The sequence below is a fragment of the Melanotaenia boesemani genome, chromosome 6 (assembly GCF_017639745.1).
Source record: "Melanotaenia boesemani isolate fMelBoe1 chromosome 6, fMelBoe1.pri, whole genome shotgun sequence".
Lineage (NCBI taxonomy): Eukaryota > Metazoa > Chordata > Actinopteri > Atheriniformes > Melanotaeniidae > Melanotaenia > Melanotaenia boesemani.
The window spans coordinates 38,860,930-38,877,695 of record NC_055687.1 but is presented as its reverse complement, the minus strand read 5'-3'; the positions used below and the strand labels follow the sequence as shown (position 1 = coordinate 38,877,695).

General features: G+C 48.5%; 1 protein-coding gene across 6 annotated transcripts in view; it reads right to left on the bottom strand.

The window, feature by feature from the left end:
* Positions 1-16,766, bottom strand: part of tcaim (T cell activation inhibitor, mitochondrial) — a 48,615-nt gene that overhangs the window by 8,761 nt on the left and 23,088 nt on the right. For 4 of the 6 annotated variants that reach the window (XR_006010799.1, XM_041988174.1, XM_041988172.1 and 1 more), the window contains exons 3-10: positions 15,447-15,579; positions 15,173-15,323; positions 14,848-15,103; positions 14,650-14,772; positions 10,907-11,004; positions 10,721-10,812; positions 1,014-1,246; positions 771-902 (exon numbers count right to left, since the gene is read on the bottom strand). Coding sequence is in view for 5 of the 6 variants with exons in the window: in XM_041988174.1 (XP_041844108.1) it covers positions 771-902; positions 1,014-1,246; positions 10,721-10,812; positions 10,907-11,004; positions 14,650-14,772; positions 14,848-15,103; positions 15,173-15,323; positions 15,447-15,579 (1,218 nt within the window). In the remaining variant the exon portion in view is untranslated. Of the gene's footprint in view, positions 1-248; positions 903-1,013; positions 1,247-10,720; positions 10,813-10,906; positions 11,005-14,649; positions 14,773-14,847; positions 15,104-15,172; positions 15,324-15,446; positions 15,580-16,766 lie in introns of those variants that run through there. The other 2 variants (XM_041988177.1, XM_041988176.1) reach the window with 2 other exon arrangements.

Genomic DNA, 16,766 nt, shown 5'->3' with positions numbered 1-16,766 from the left:
CTCATTCACCTGCTGCTCTAAGAACGATGCAGGAAATCTTCCTGCCTGCTGCAGTCACACTTTACACACCATCACACAGTTATGTTTCCTTGCATACGCTGCACATGTTAAATATAGGTACATATGGGAAAAAAAATATTATTATGTGTGTATATATATTTATATATATACCATTATTTTTATTAATATTATTATCACTAGTATTATAATAATTACTATTAATATTATTTATTATTACTTTTGCTATTATGTTATTATTATTAGTGTTATTATTATCATATACCGTTGCTGCTACAATCATATACTGTTATTATTACACTGTTACTTTTATATTATCATATCTCACAAGTGTCCTTAAGTGTATTTATTCTAGTTTTCTGCTTCATCTTATTGGACTTTTTGTGTATTTTGTGTACTATACCAGACTGCTAGGAAGACTTAATTTCCCCTTGAGGATGAATTAAGTTATCTGTCTGTCCGTTCAGCAGCTATTTGGTTCAGAAGAAACTGAGAAGGATGCTGGAAACATGGAGAGATGTTAGCTCCAGATCACCTGGACCACCTGGACCTGGTCTACAACACATAAGCCAGCTCAGCTGGACCAGGTCTAGAACATATGTGGTGCAGGTGATGGTTTCCACCAGATCAACAACTGTCCTTCCACAAAAGACAAAGTATGAACCAGTTCAAAAGCTGGGATGACTTCTTGTGTCACCTGGTGCTCATTCAATAAAATGATCTGGACCTTGTGGGTAGGGCTGAAAACTCACTTTTTTCTGCGGAGGCTGCGGTGTCTGGCCTCAGGGGCGTGGCTCTGGAGGAACAACTGCAGCTTAGGGGGGTCACAGTTTGTGGGGATGATGAAATATCCCATCTCATGAAGACTGGGGGTGGAGCGGTCGCTGTGACACAGAGAAACAAAGCCAGACGTGACTAAAACATCTAGACACCAGGGGAGAAACAGTTTTAACTCTGCAGAGTGTGTGTGTGTGTGTGTATGTCGGTGGGGCTACTTTTCCAGCATCATGGTTAGGCCATGCAGACTTCTTGGGTGCAGGTGCAGCCGTTGGGTCATCAGGCTTTTATGGAAGGTGCTGAGGGTTCTGTAGTTCTCTGTCAAGGGTTGGACCGGTCCAAGCCGCTCTACGTGGACCACCTGGGTTCCTCCCAGAAGAAGGCTGATCCTCTCCTTCAGCCAGTCCGTCTGCTGCTGGAGGCTCTGATAGCCGGGAAGCTGCTGGAAGAGCTGAGACACCAGAGAGAACCAGGATGAGCAATCACAACCACAGCTTATAGTAGGTAAATATTAGACACAGGCTGGCTGGAGCCTCCAGAGATGAGATGCGGATACACATCTAACATCCACCTTCATCCATCTTCTTTCACAACATACACATACATCCACCTTAATCTATCACACCCACCTTCATCTACCGCATCTACCTTCGTTCTCCATATCATCCCTCATCCACCACATCCTCCATGCTACACATACACCTTTGTCTATCACATCCACCTTATCCACCTTCATCTACTGCATCCACATTCATCTAGCACATCCACCTTCATCCTCCTTCATCCTCCCTCATCCACCACCATCCACCACAACCTCCATTATGTTTCTTTGATGTTCTTGTCAACATAACGTCCCACATAACCATCAAAGAGCAAAGCTGTGGACCGGACATTGAACTGTGTGCTGGTGGTCTCAGACCATATTATCTGCCTAGGGAGTTTTTCCGTGTCGTCCTAGTGGTGGTTTGTGTCCCTCCTTCTGCCAACCCCACTGCTGCATGTGACACAGTTCATGCTACCATCACCCGGTTACAGACTCAACACCCGAGTGCTGCCATTGTGATCTTCATTGTGACTTCAAGTATGTCACCATGGACACTACACTGTCAAACGTTGTGCAGTACGTGGACTGTCCCACCAGAGAGGAGAGAACTTTAGATCAGCTGTATGCAAACACTAAGGATGCCTACAGTTCCTCCCCCTCCACCGCTGGGGAGATCAGACCACAACCTCATCCATCTGTCTTCATGCTATGTGCCTGTTTTGAAGAGGCAGCCAGTGACCTGGAGCTCGCTGAGTGTATCTCACACTACATAGATTTCTGTACTGATAGCATTGGCACAACACAAACAGTCTATTGTTACCCAAATAACAAGCCATGGGAGACAAACGACATCAGCCCTCCTCACCGACAAGAAGAGGCTTCCAGGGCTGGAGACAGAGAGGAGGTGAGAACGATCCAGAGCTTACCGAGAGTCAAGATCAGGGAGGCTAAGGACAATTACAGGATGAAGCTGGAGGGGAAACTCCAGCAGAACAACATGAGAGAGGTTTGGAGCGGTACGAAGACCATCACTGGTTTCAGGCCATCCAGCAGTGGAGGAGCTGAGGGCGATGAGGACAGGGCCAACGAGCTGAACATGGTTTTTAACTGGACTCTGCAGCGAAGCTCAGCCCCCTTCTAACTGGTCAGGAACAAGCCTGAAACCCCCGCCACACCACAGCTCCTGCAGAGACCTGCTGCCTTCAGAAGGTTCTGATGACTCTGCTGTAGCTGGATGTATCAGGGAGATGAGGTGGAATATCCAGCTGCTGTGGACTTCTTTGTCACATGGTGTGAGCAGAATCATCTGCAGCCTAATGTGACAAAGACTCAGGAACTGATGGTGGATTTTAGGAGATCCAGAACACCAGCGACACCTGTTTCAATACAGGTGTCAATGTGGAAGTGGTGAAGGATTACAGATACCTTGGAGTGCATGTTGCCAATAAACTGGACTGGGTTAAAAACACTGCTGCACTGTACAAGAAGGGCCAGAACGTCTGTATTTGTTGAGGCAGCTAAGGTGGTTTAACATCTGCCAAACGCTGCTCAGGATGTTTTATGAGTCTGTGGTGGCCAGTGCTATCCTCTATGCTGCTGCATGCTGCAGCAGGCTGAGGGTTGCAGACAAACACACTGAACACACTGATCCACAAAGCTGATCTATGTTGTCGGGGGCTTTATGCCCCTGGTAGGGTCACCCATGGATAACAGGTGTCTAGGGGAGGGACCAGACAAAGCGCGGTTTAAATCACCCCTATGATGACGACAAATCGTGGACCCAAGTTTCCCTTGCCCAGACGTGGGTCACCGGGGCCCCCCTCTGAAGCCAGGCCTGGAGGTGGGGCACGGAGGTGAGCGCTAGGTGGCTGGGTGTTTTGTTGCTGGACTTCTGTGCTCGTCATGGACTGCCCATAACAAACACCTTGTTCAGACACAAGAGTGCCCATATGTGCACTTGGCACCAGGACACTCTAGGCTGCACTTCGATGATTGACTTTGTAGTCGTATCGACGGACTTGCGGCTGCATGTCTTGGACACTCGGGTGAAGAGAGGGGTGGAGCTGTAAACTGATCACCACCTGGTGGTGAGTTGGCTCAGATGGTGGGGGAGGATGCCGGTCAGGCCTGGCAGACCCAAGCGTGTTGTGAGGGTCTGATGGGAACGTCTGGCGGAGTCCCCTGTCAGAAAGAGTTTACTCCCATCTCCGGTAGAGCTTCAACCATGTCCCGAGTGAGGCGGGGGACATTGAGTCCGAGTGGGTTGTGTTCCATGCCTCTATTGATGAGGCAACCAACCCGAGCTGTGGCCGCAAGGTTGTCAGTGCCTGTCGTGGCGGTAACCCCCAAACTCGTTGGTGGACACCGGTAGTAAGGGATGACATCACGCTGAAGAAGGAGTCCTATCGGACCTTTTTGGCCTGTGGGACTCCAGAGGAAGCTGATGGGTATCGGAAGGCTAAGCGGAACATATCTTCGGCGATCGCTAAGGCAAAAAATCGGGCATGGGAGGAGTTTGGAGAGGCCATGGAGAATGACTTCTGGACGGCTTCAAGGAGATTCTGGTCCACCATCCGGCGACTCAGGAGGGGAAAGCAGTGCTCCATCAATACTGTGTACAGTGGGGAAGGGGGGCTGCTGACCTTGACTCGGGACGTTGTGAGGCGGTGGAGGAAATACTTCGAAGACGTCCTCACTCCCACCAACATGTCTTCCAATGAGGAAGCAGAGTCTGGGGTAGCTGGTGCTGGCTCACCTATCTCTGGGGCTGAGGTCGCTTAGGTGGTTAAAAAGCTCCTTGGTGGCAAGGCCCCGGGGGTGGATGAGGTCCGCACAGAGTTCCTTAAGGCTCTGGATGCTGTAGGGCTGTCTTGGCTTACACACCTCTGCAGCATCGCATGGACATTGGGGACAGTTCCCCTGGACTGGCAGACTGGGGTGGTGGTCCCCCTCTTCAAAAAGGGGGACCGGAGGGTGTGCTCCAACTACAGGGGGATCACACTCCTCAGCCTCCCCTGTAAGGTCTATTCAGGGGTGCTGGAGAGGATGGTCTGTAGGATAGTCGAACCTCGGATTGAGGAGGAGCAGTGTGGTTTTCGTCCCGGTCGTGAAACAGTGGACCAGCTCTACACCCTCTTCACAGTCCTTGAGGGGGCATGGGAGTTCACTGAACCAGTCTACATGTGCTTTGTGGACTTGGAGAAGGCGTTTGACCGCGTTCCCCGGGGACTCCTGTGGGGGGTACTCCGGGAGTATGGAGTGCCGGACCCGCTTGTACGAGCTGTCCGGTCCCTGTACGACCGGTGTCAGAGCTTGGTCCGCATCGCCGGCAGTAAATCAGAATCGTTTCCGGTGAGGGTTGGACTCCACCAAGGCTTCCCTTTGTCAACGATTCTGTTCATAACTTTTATGGACAGAATTTCTAGGCACAGCCAAGGTGTTGAGGGGATCCAATTTGGTGGCCTCAGGATTGGGTCCCTGGTCTTTGCGGATGATGTGGTTCTGTTGGCTTCATCGGGCCGTGATCTTCAGCTCTTACTGGAGCGATTCGCAGCCGAGTGTGAAGCTGCTGGGATGAGAATCAGCACCTCCAAATCTGAGACCATGGAAAAGGGTGGAGTGCTTTCTACAGGTCTGGAATGAGGTCCTGCCCCAAGTGGAGGAGTTCACGTATCTCGGGAGGGAAGGATGGAGCGGGAGATGGACAGGCGGATCGGTGCGGTGTCTGCAGTGATGCGGACTCTGCATCGGTCTGTCGTGGTGAAGAAGGAGCTGAGCCAAAAGGCAAAGCTCTTGATTTACCGGTCGATCTACGTTCCCATTCTCACCTTGCAGGCTACAAACTCGAGCTACCAGCGCCGCCACATGTGCTGCAAGTAAGCTAGCATCTTTTGCCCATCAGGGCAAAGTCCCTAGACAGAATCCATAACACGGGATCACTTGACCACAAAATTTACAAAACACAAGGCCTCGTTGAAGGAGACCGTTTCATCCACAATCCAAGAATCCATTAATTCGTTACAAGCATCACTGGACACTTTACAAACCACAGTTTATTCTTCCAAAAAAAAATTCTTTCACCTCTGTGGAGTTTACAGCCGGCACAATCCAGTTACTGTTGAGAGTTTATGCTGACATAACAATGAAAGGCTTTCTGGTTACCATCACTGTTTCAGGTCTAAAATATATGTCCACAGAAATGAAAGTGTAAATCCACCCACTACTTGTTGCATAACTCCACCCACTGCCGAATTTGAAAAATGCCAGAAACTGCAAAGGTTGGGGTGGGAGGTGTGGGGTGATCAGGGGGGCGGAGAGTGGGTGGGTCGGGATACAAAGGCTGAAATGATTGACAGACAGCAGTTCAGCTCACTGGTAAGATGCAAAGCAAGACTGACAAAAGTGTTCAGCTACACACGAACCAGGTGGTCCTGAACGTATCAGCGTGAGCCGTTAGCGCTGTTAGCTGCCTGTCAGCAGCTCCAGCAGCTCTGGAAAGCTGTGGAGACTCATGGCAGGTTGCAGCAGCTGCAGGAAGTTGCTGCTGGAAGTTGCTGCTGCTATGGTTTGAGCTGCTGTCTGTCACCAGATGAGGATCAGCAGGTAAAGAATAAAGTCTGATGTTACTTTTACACCCTCAGAAGCACAAATCCATCCCACTGCAGGAATATTTAATCAGAAACTCTGAAAGAATAGAAGTCTGAAACTAGCAGATCTAAACCAGATAGGTTCACATCCCTTTATATTTGTTGGTGGGCGTGGCTTATATGCCTGCAAGGCGAGGACCCGCCTACCTGCATTTGAAGGGAGGGGCTGTGAGTTTTTTAAATTTTTTTCATGACATAGAGAAGCACCAGTACAGCTCTACATCACAAAAATAAAAAAACTTGATTTTACCCTGTAGAGGGAATTATGAGCCATTTTTTACCCACAAAATACAGTTTTAAAAGAAATTGAAAAAATTATAAATTTCATCAACAGTATATGTGGTTTTCATCACAATTAATTTAGTACTAAAAAAAAGTCCAGTTCAGTGCTACCACCATTGTATCAGATCCACAAGGTGATGCTGTCCGGGACTGTCTATGATAACCCTGTTGTTTTGGTATATGTATATGACCCGACTGGAATGAGATACTTATGATAAAAATAACCTCATATATACCATACTTGAACTCTCATAAACTGAACTTTGGAGGTAATCTGCACTGTGTAACTGACCCAATACTTCAAATCCTACATGTACAAAAACGCATAGAACGGCTAGATCACCATCAGCTTTTATGGAGCAAATAGGTGGTATTGGTCAATGGCACACTTTATCCCCACAAGGCCAGTATGCTGGCTATAATAAGCTGTTATTAATGCTACCAGCAGCTGAGATTGAGGCTAGCAGTGGATAGGGCTGGGTATCGATTCAAATTTCAAGAATCGATTATCATGATTCGATCCGATATGCTCTGATCTGATATCGATTTGGTTGAGTGTTATTGCAACAGTTCTTGTGATTTTTAGCTATTATCTCAGTTATATTACTTTGTAGTTATGCAACAATATATTACATTAAACTGCAATTTAATGAAGGATTTTCTAGTACAACCTGTCTAAGAGTAGGCAACAACATATAAACATAAACAGGATCATGGAGACTGTGGCAGCAGCAGCTGGGCAGCGCGCCATTTTCACAGATGGAAAGATAAAATTCCCAATCACACCAGCTGCTAGCCCTAATTTCAGCCGCTGCTAGCCCCAATCACAGTCTCTGCTAACCCCAATCTCACCCATTGCTAGCCCCAGTCTCAGCTGCTGCTAACCGAATCTCAGCTGCTGCTAGCCCCAATCACAGTCTCTCCTAGCCCCAATTTCAGCCGGTGCTAGCCCCAATCACAGTCTCTCCTAGCCCCAATTTCAGCCGCTGCTAGCCCCAATCACAGTCTCTCCTAGCCCCAATTTCAGCCGCTGCTAACCCCAATCACAGTCTCTGCTAAACCCAATCTCAGCCACTGCTATCCCCAATCTCAGCCGCTGCTAACCCCAATCAAAGTCTCTGCTAGCCCCAATCTCAGCCGCTGCTAACCCCAATCACAGTCTCGCATAGCCCCAATCTCAGCCACTGGTAGCCTTAATCTCAGTCGCTGATAGCCTCAATCCCAGCCGCTGCTAACCCCAAACACAGTCTTTCCTAGCACCAATCTCAGCCGCTGCTAGCCCCAATTTCAGCCGCTGCTAGCCCCAGTCTCAGCCGTAGCTAGCCCCAATCTCAGCCACTGCTAGCCCAATCTCAGCTGCTGCTAACTCCAATCACAGTCTCTCCTAGCCCCAATTTCAGCTGCTGCTAACCCCAATCACAGTTTCTCCTAGCCTCAATCTCAGCCGCTGCTAGTTCAATCTTTGCTGCTACTAACCCCAATCACAGTCTCTGCTAATCTCAATCTCAGCCACTGCTAGCCCCAATCTCAGCTAATGCTAGCCCCAATATCAGCTGCTGCTAGCCTCAATCTCAGTTGCTGATAGCCTCAGTCTCAGCTGCTGCTAGCCCAATCCCAGCCACTGCTAGCCCCAATCACACTCTCTCCTAGCCCCAATCTCAGCTGCTGCTAACCCCAATCACAGTCTCTGCTAACCCCAATCTCAGCCACTGCTAACCCCAAACACAGTCTTTCCTAGCCCCAATCTCAGCCGCTGCTAGCCCCAGTCTCAGCCGCTGCTAGCCCCAATCTCAGCCACTGCTAGCCCAATCTCAGCTGCTGCTAACCCCAATCACAGTCTCTCCTAGCCCCAATTTCAGCTGCTGCTAACCCCAATTACAGTTTCTCCTAGCCTCAATCTCAGCTGCTGCTAGCTCAATCTTTGCTGCTACTAACCCCAATCACAGTCTCTCCTAACCCTAATTTCAGCCACTGCTAACCCCAATCACAGTCTCTGCTAGCCACAATCTCAGCCACTGCTAGCCCCAATCTTAGCAACTGCTAGCCCCAATCTCAGCCGCTGATAGCCTCAATCCCAGCCGCTACTATCCCCAATCTCAGCCGCTGCTAACCCCAAAGTCTCTGCTAGCCCTAATCCCAGCCACTGCTATCCCTAATCTCAGCCGCTGCTAACCCCAAAGTCTCTGCTAGCCCCAATCTCAGCCGCAGCTAACCCCAAAGTCTCTGCTAGCCCCAATCTTAGCCGCTGCTAGCCCCAGTCTCAACCGCTGCTAGCCCAATCTCAGCTGCTGCTAACCGTAATCACAGTCTCTCCTAGCCCCAATTTCAGCTGCTGCTAACGCCAATAACAGTCTCTGCTATCCCCAATCTCAGCCGCTGCTAACCCGAATCACAGTCTCTGCTATCCCCAATCTCAGCCACTGCTAACCCCAATCCAAGTCTCTCCTAGCCCCAGTCTCAGCCGTAGCTAGCCCCAATCTCAGCCACTGCTAGCCCAATCTCAGCTGCTGCTAACTCCAATCACAGTCTCTCCTAGCCCTAATTTCAGCTGCTGCTAACCCCAATTACAGTTTCTCCTAGCCTCAATCTCAGCTGCTGCTAGCTCAATCTTTGCTGCTACTAACCCCAATCACAGTCTCTCCTAACCCTAATTTCAGCCACTGCTAACCCCAATCACAGTCTCTGCTAGCCACAATCTCAGCCACTGCTAGCCCCAATCTTAGCAACTGCTAGCCCCAATCTCAGCCGCTGATAGCCTCAATCCCAGCCGCTACTATCCCCAATCTCAGCCGCTGCTAACCCCAAAGTCTCTGCTAGCCCTAATCCCAGCCACTGCTATCCCTAATCTCAGCCGCTGCTAACCCCAAAGTCTCTGCTAGCCTCAATCTCAGCTGCAGCTAACCCCAAAGTCTCTGCTAGCCCCAATCTCAGCCGCTGCTAGCCCCAGTCTCAACCGCTGCTAGCCCAATCTCAGCTGCTGCTAACCGCAATCACAGTCTCTCCTAGCCCCAATTTCAGCTGCTGCTAACGCCAATAACAGTCTCTGCTATCCCCAATCTCAGCCACTGCTAACCCCAATCCAAGTCTCTCCTAGCCCCAGTCTCAGCCGTAGCTAGCCCCAATCTCAGCCACTGCTAGCCCAATCTCAGCTGCTGCTAACTCCAATCACAGTCTCTCCTAGCCCCAATTTCAGCTGCTGCTAACCCCAATCACAGTTTCTCCTAGCCTCAATCTCAGCCGCTGCTAGTTCAATCTTTGCTGCTACTAACCCCAATCACAGTCTCTGCTAATCTCAATCTCAGCCACTGCTAGCCCCAATCTCAGCTAATGCTAGCCCCAATATCAGCTGCTGCTAGCCTCAATCTCAGTTGCTGATAGCCTCAGTCTCAGCTGCTGCTAGCCCAATCCCAGCCACTGCTAGCCCCAATCACACTCTCTCCTAGCCCCAATCTCAGCTGCTGCTAACCCCAATCACAGTCTCTGCTAACCCCAATCTCAGCCACTGCTAGCCCCAATCTCAGCAGCGGTTAGCCTTAATCTCAGCCGCTGATAGCCTCAATCCCAGCCGCTGCTAACCTCAATCAAAGTCTCTGCTAGCCCCAATCTCAGCCGCTGCTAGCCCCAGTCTCAGCAGCTGCTAGTCCCAATCTTAGCAGCGGTTAGCCTTAATCTCAGCCGCTGATAGCCTCAATCCCAGCAGCTGCTATCTCCAATCTCAGCCGCTGCTAGCCCTAATCTCAGTCTCTGCTAGCCCCAATCTAAACCGCTGCTAGCCCCAATATCAGCTGCTGCTAGCCTCAATCTCAGTTGCTGATAGCCTCAGTCTCAGCTGCTGCTAGCCCAATCCCAGCCACTGCTAGCCCCAATCACACTCTCTCCTAGCCCCAATCTCAGCCACTGCTAGCCCAATCTCAGCAGCGGTCAGCCTTAATCTCAGCCACTGATAGCCTCAATCCCAGCCACTGCTAACCCCAATCAAAGTCTCTGCTAGCCCCAATCTCTGCCGCTGCTAGCCCCAGTCTCAGCCGCTGCTAGCCCCAATATCAGCCGCTGCTAGCCCCAATAACAGTCTCTGCTAGCAGCGGCTGAGATTGAGGCTAGCAGAGACTGTGATTGGGGCTAGCAGCAGCTGAGACTGGGCTAGCAGCGGCTGAGATTGAGACTAGCAGTGGCTGAGACTGAGGCTAGCAGCGGTTGAGATTGAGGCTAGCAGCGGTTGAGATTGAGGCTAGCAACTGCTTAGATTGAGGCTAGCAGCGGCAGAGATTGAGGCTAGCAGATGCTGTGATTGGGGCTAGCAGAGGCTGTGATTGAGACTAGCAGCGGCTGAGATTGGGGCTAGCAGCGGTTGAGATTGGGGCTAGCACCAGCTGAGATTAAGACTGGCAGTGGCTGAAATTGAGGCTATCACCAGCCCTGAGACAGAACGGGTCAGAACACTGCAGTTACTTACTTTAGTCCACTGATGATGGACGTCCATGGTTCCCAGCATCACATGTCCGGAGGCGTTTATCCCTGACTGGTCAGCAAACACAACAGTCTGTCCTGGTGGAAGGGGTGACAGAATATAAAGGGGGGGGCGTTTGTTGTTTTGTTGCAGAACAATGAAAAAAAGAGGTTCAGAACAAAGACTGCTCACCTTCCAGGTTGATCAGTGATTCAGGGTTCTGTTGGGCCAGCCGGCCCAGACTCTGGAGCTGACAGCACCGATGAGTGACTCCCCAGCTGCGCTGCCACCTAGAACCACACAGAGAGGATGTGTTTTTATAAATCCATACCAACACATCATCGTCATCTGATGTAGCCATGATGGACACCAGGAAATGGGTCAGAACCAGGCTACCATATTTTACTCTTGACCAGCTTACTTTATTATACTGTACATTATTCTTGTACACCCTGTTTTATATCCTCTTTATGATATAACACGACACTACTGTATTAGTACATGATATGCAATGTTAGTATAAGATTTGCTTTCTGCTTCTGTCCCCTGCTGATGCTTCGCTGATTCGCTATCTCCTCTACTTGCATTTTTCTGTCAATATTCTTATTTTTCTACTTTAGAAATTTACGAGAAACTGCTCCTGGATCCTCATTAACCACCGGGACTGTATTTTGTGGTAGATTTCTTTGGATACTACTATTTTTAAGACTCTTACAATCTTGTCAGTGTCACGTCAGTGTGGCCTACAAATAGCAGAAGCCTTATCTAGTTACTCAGGAGCTAAAACCAACTAGCTGCAACAGTCCTCCCTTCTCTACAGATGACTATTACAACCTTCTACAGAAGATCAACATGCTGGAAACAAAGGTCCAACGGCTCAAGGTGAACGTGGAAATGAATGGATTGTGTGGAAACAGTTTGCAATGTTTGTATGCTTAACCTTTCCACTGCTGGTTGGTTTTCATCACTTTTTCCTTACAGAACATGTGTTTCCTGAGAGTCATAACATGGATAAACTCAGCTCTTGGTTTCATTCCACCTGTCAGACAATTTGAGATGTTGTGGCTCCTCTTAAGCCCAGGGTTCCTAAACTCCAGGTGTCGTTCCAGATTTTAAAGGACTGCTGGCATCATTACCAAAAAACTGTAAGAGATGTAAGAAGAAAATATCTTTCTGATGTTGTGTCAAATCGCCATGAGCCTCGGGTTTTATTTAAAACAATACATTGTGCTCTTAATGTTCCTCAAACTGTTGGCATTGATCCCTCAATTGAGGCATGTGAAAACTTTTCAAATGTCTTTGTAGATAAGGTGACTTCTGTCAGGGCTCAGATACCGTCCTCGGTCTTCGACCCATCAGTCTCTATTTCCTGTTCTGCTGCTTTTTACCAGTTTGAACCTGTCTCTTGGCTTTTCTCTGCGAGATTGTTGGTGATCTGAAGCCCTCGGGTTCCCCTACAGAAGCTCTCCCACCACAACTATTCAAAGAGCTTATTTCCACTCTAGGACCATCGATTTACAGCAGCATTAACAGCAGACTGTCCTCTAGTTTGGTTCCTAATAAATATAAGCATGCTATAGTACAACCTCTGCCCAACAAATCCAGCCTGGATTCCACCGTTCTGTCATTTCCCACCAATTTCCAAACTTCCTTTCATTTACAAAATGTTAGAGAGGATTGGTTACACACAGATAAAAGAGTTTTTAGAGGTAAATAATGTTTTTGAGGTCTTTCAGTCTGGTTTTAAGTCTCTTCACAGCAGCGAGTCGGCTCTACTAAGGGTTTTTAATGATCTTCTATTAGCTACAGATTCTGGTGTCCATGTGATCTTGGTTTTATTGGATTTAACAGCAGACTTTGACACAGTGGATCACAACATTTTAATTACATGTCTGGAGCTCTGAGTTGGCATTTGTGGTTCTGCCCTGGAATGGTTCAGGTCCTACTTGTCTGAGAGGGCATTCTCTGTTAAACTGGACCATTTCCAGTCATCACCTGCTCCTCTATCATGTGGGGTAACACTAACTCTAACCCTGCTAAAAAGGGACAAGCTAGACAAGACACAAATGAGCAACTACAGACCGATCTCAGATCTTCTGTTTCTAGAAAGATAATTTAAAAAAAAAAAATTTTCATCAACTAAATGACTTTTTAACACAAACAACTGCTACAATGTCTTTCACTCAGGTTTTAGACAGCCCCACAGCACTGAGATGCTCTGACCAAAGTCATTAATGACATATGTTTGAACACAGACGATGGAAAAATGTCAGTCTTAGTCTTACTGGACCTCAGTGCTGCATTTGATACAGTCGACCACAATATATTACTTAAACGACTGGAGAACTGGGTGGGCCTCTCTGGTGCTGCACTGGTTTAAATCTTATTTAGAGAACAGGAAGTACTTTATGTCAATAGGTAACTTTACATTTGAGCAGACAAGAATTACATGTGGAGTTCCCCAAGGTTCCATCCTGGGGCCTCTTCTGTTTAACATCTACATGCTCCCAATGGCACAGGTCATAAAAAACAACATTAGTTACCATAGCTATGCAGATGACACACAGATATATATTACAATGTCACCAGGAGATCGAGGCCCCGTACAGGCTCTTGGTGAATGTATTTAGGAGATTAATGACTGGATGTGTCTGAACTTTCTTCAGTTAAACAAAAACTAAACTGAGGTGATTTTATTTGGAGCCAAAGAGAAACGATTAAAGGTCACCACAGAGCTTCAGTCTATACACTTAAAAACCACCAACCAGACCAGAAATCTGGATCTAGTGATGGACTCAGACCTTAACTTTTAGAAACACCTGAAGGGAACCACAAAGTCAGCCTACTATCAGCTTAAGAACATATCAAGAGTAAAAGACGTGATGTCTCAGCAGGACCTGGAAAAACTAGTCCAGCTTCCATCTTTAGTCGGCTTGATTATTTTAACAGTGTTTTTACAGGTTCTACCTAAAACATCAGTCAGACACCTGCAGCTGATCCAGAACTCTGCTGCTCCAGTCCTCACTAAGACCAAGAAAGTGGACCACATCAGTCCAGCTCTGAGGTCTTTACACTGGCTGCCGGTTCGTCAGAGGATAGACTTTAAAGTTCTGCTGCTGGTCTATAAAGCTCTGAATGGTTTAGGACCAAAATACATCAGAGACCTCTTGACCCAGTATGAACCTACCAGAACCCTCAGGTCATCTGGATCCAGGTTCTTATCAGTTCCCAGAGTCAGAACCAGACATGGAGAAGCTGCATTCAGCTTCTATGCTCCACATGTCTGGAACAAACTCCCAGAAAGCCTCAGATCAGCTGAAACACTCAGTTTATTTAGATCCAGGTTAAAGACCCACCTGTTCTCTGCTGCATGGACTAGTTTTTATTTAGAGTCCAGATCTGCAGCTGGTTCTGTTAAGCTGGAATCATGTTTTAATACCGTCTTTCCCCACACTGGAACTTTAGTTCTTGCATTTTATCTATTTTATTTGAGCTTTTTCTTTCTGTTTTTATTTTATTAATTTTATTTCTTTTAATCTTTGTTTTTATGTACTTGTATTGCTTTCTGCACCCTGCTGTAATGTTTTATATAAAGCACTTTGAATTGTCTTGTACATGAAATGTGCTACACAAATAAACTTGCCTTGCCTATAATAATATAATATTGTGCTCTATTGCTGTTCATTATAATACACGTGACATACTACATTATATTACTGCATCATTGTATTGTGTACTATCATGTTACTTTCTTATGTTTAGTTTATTATTCACATTTAAAGTTTTTTACCTTTACATGTGTATAATTGCACAGATGTTTTCTTGTCATTTGTCTTGTTTTTATTTTCTACATACTGGAAAACCAGAAAACTACTCTGTGTGCCATAATTGCCCCTCAGGCACAAATGAAGATAGTTTTATTGAATCAATGGTACCTGATATCGGACAAATCTAACTTGTGACAGAGCTCCTCCTTCAGCCTAGCCAGCTCTTCTCTTCGAGGTAGGCTGGCCATGTGCTTCCCACTGGCCTCGGGCTCGTTGTTTCTCAGCCAAACGCTGCAGAACAGAAGAACATGTCAGAACTCTGACCTGGTTCTGATCAGAGGTAGAGGGGTTTCAGCAGAATCTAACCTGAATGTGGGTTCCACTCTGCGGGCCTGCTGCAGTTCCTGCTCCGGGTCTCTGAAGCCAGTGAAGCTGTAGTAGCTTTTATCCCACCTGATGGGTCTGTAGAAAGGAACGCCGGCATCGGCTCTGATTTCAGACACCTCCCTGCTTCCCGTCAGGTCCCTCATGTGATCCACAGACAAGCTGCAGGACGCCAGCACGTTAATCACGGTGCTCAGAACATCGTTGGAGTGCAGGGTGAAGCTGACTGAGCGGAAACCTGCAGACCAGAACAAGGTGTCAGGTCTCTGAGACCCACCAACAGCACGGTGGAGGGATGAAACCGCACCTGAAGGATGGACGTCTGGACGCTCATCGCTGCCGTCTTTAGTGTCCCTAACGTAGAAAGTGAGCCTCATCGGCTGAACCAAGCCGGATCCAGGTTTCTGCAAGTTCTCCAGATATCCATTTAGTCTCTTCAAGGAATTTTCATTCACCTCCTGGAAAAAAGCACCAAACCACAGTGAACACACGTGATCATTGCCATGATTCCTAGAAATTAAATCAGAACCAGAACCAGCAGCTTTAATGCTGCTGCTGTGCTCTGTTAATCAGAGACCAACCCGTTCTCTGGGGTGCTGTCCGAAGAAGTCTGGATGGACGGCGAAGTAAAACGGTCGCAGGGCATTGACGGCCTCCGCTCCCGACAGAGCTCTTTGCTGGACCAAATGTGTGGCTATGCATTTCCTCTGAGCCCTAGAAGCACACACACCCAGAGGAAGAGGACGTAACTGCAGAGCCGCACAGAAGTTCAGGTTCTGATGCTAACTGTGGTCTGCATCCAGCCGAGGTCCACAGCCGATCAACAGCACCAACAAGAAATCAGACCAGTGAGAACATCACCAAAGAACATGACAGACTTCCTGACCCACATTTCTACTCATCAGCTACTTCGGGGGGGGGGGTATACTGACGTCTCGCACACAGAAGAGTGGACGTGTCCCAGAAAGCGACATTCAAATCCAAGAGACCGGCGGACATGTGCCAGAGAGCGGTGGACACGTCTCAGAGACTAGCGGACACGTCCCAGAGAGCAACAGTCAAATGCCAGAGACCGACAGACACGCCCCAGAGACCGGAGACACATCCCAGAAACTGACGGACACGTCCCAGAGACCGACGGACACGTCCCAGAGAACAACGGGCAAATCCAAGAGACCGGTGGACACGTCCCAGAGAATGGCAGACACGTCCAAGAGAGTGACGGTCAAATCCAAGAGACCGGCGGTGGACACGTCCCAGAGAGTGATGGACAAGTGCCAGAGAGCAGTGGACATGTCCCAGAGAGCAGTGGACACGTCCCAGAGACTAGCGGACACGTCCCAGAGAGCAACCCAGAGAGCAACAGTCAAATGCCAGAGACCGACAGACACGCCCCAGAGACCGGAGACACGTCCCAGAAACAGACGGACACGTCCCAGAGACCGCCGGACATGTCCCAGAGAACAACGGGCAAATCCAAGAGACCGGTGGACACGTCCCAGAGAATGGCAGACACGTCCAAGAGAGTGACGGTCAAATCCAAGACACCGGTGGTGGACACGTCCCAGAGAGTGACGGACAAGTGCCAGAGAGCAGTGGACATGTCCCAGAGAGCGGTGGACACGTCCCAGAGACCGGAGGACACATCCCAGAAACCGGCAGACACGTCCCAGAGACAGGCAGACACGTCCCAGAGACTGGCGGACACATCCCAGAGAGCAACGGTCAAATCCCAGAGAACAGCAGACAAGTCCCAGAAAGTGGTGGACACGTCCCAGAGACTGGGGGACACATCCCAGAGAGCAACGGTCAAATCAAAGAGACTGGCGGACAAGTGCCAGAGAGCGGTGGACACGTCCCAGAGACTAGAGGACACGTCCCAGAGAGCAACAGTCAAATGC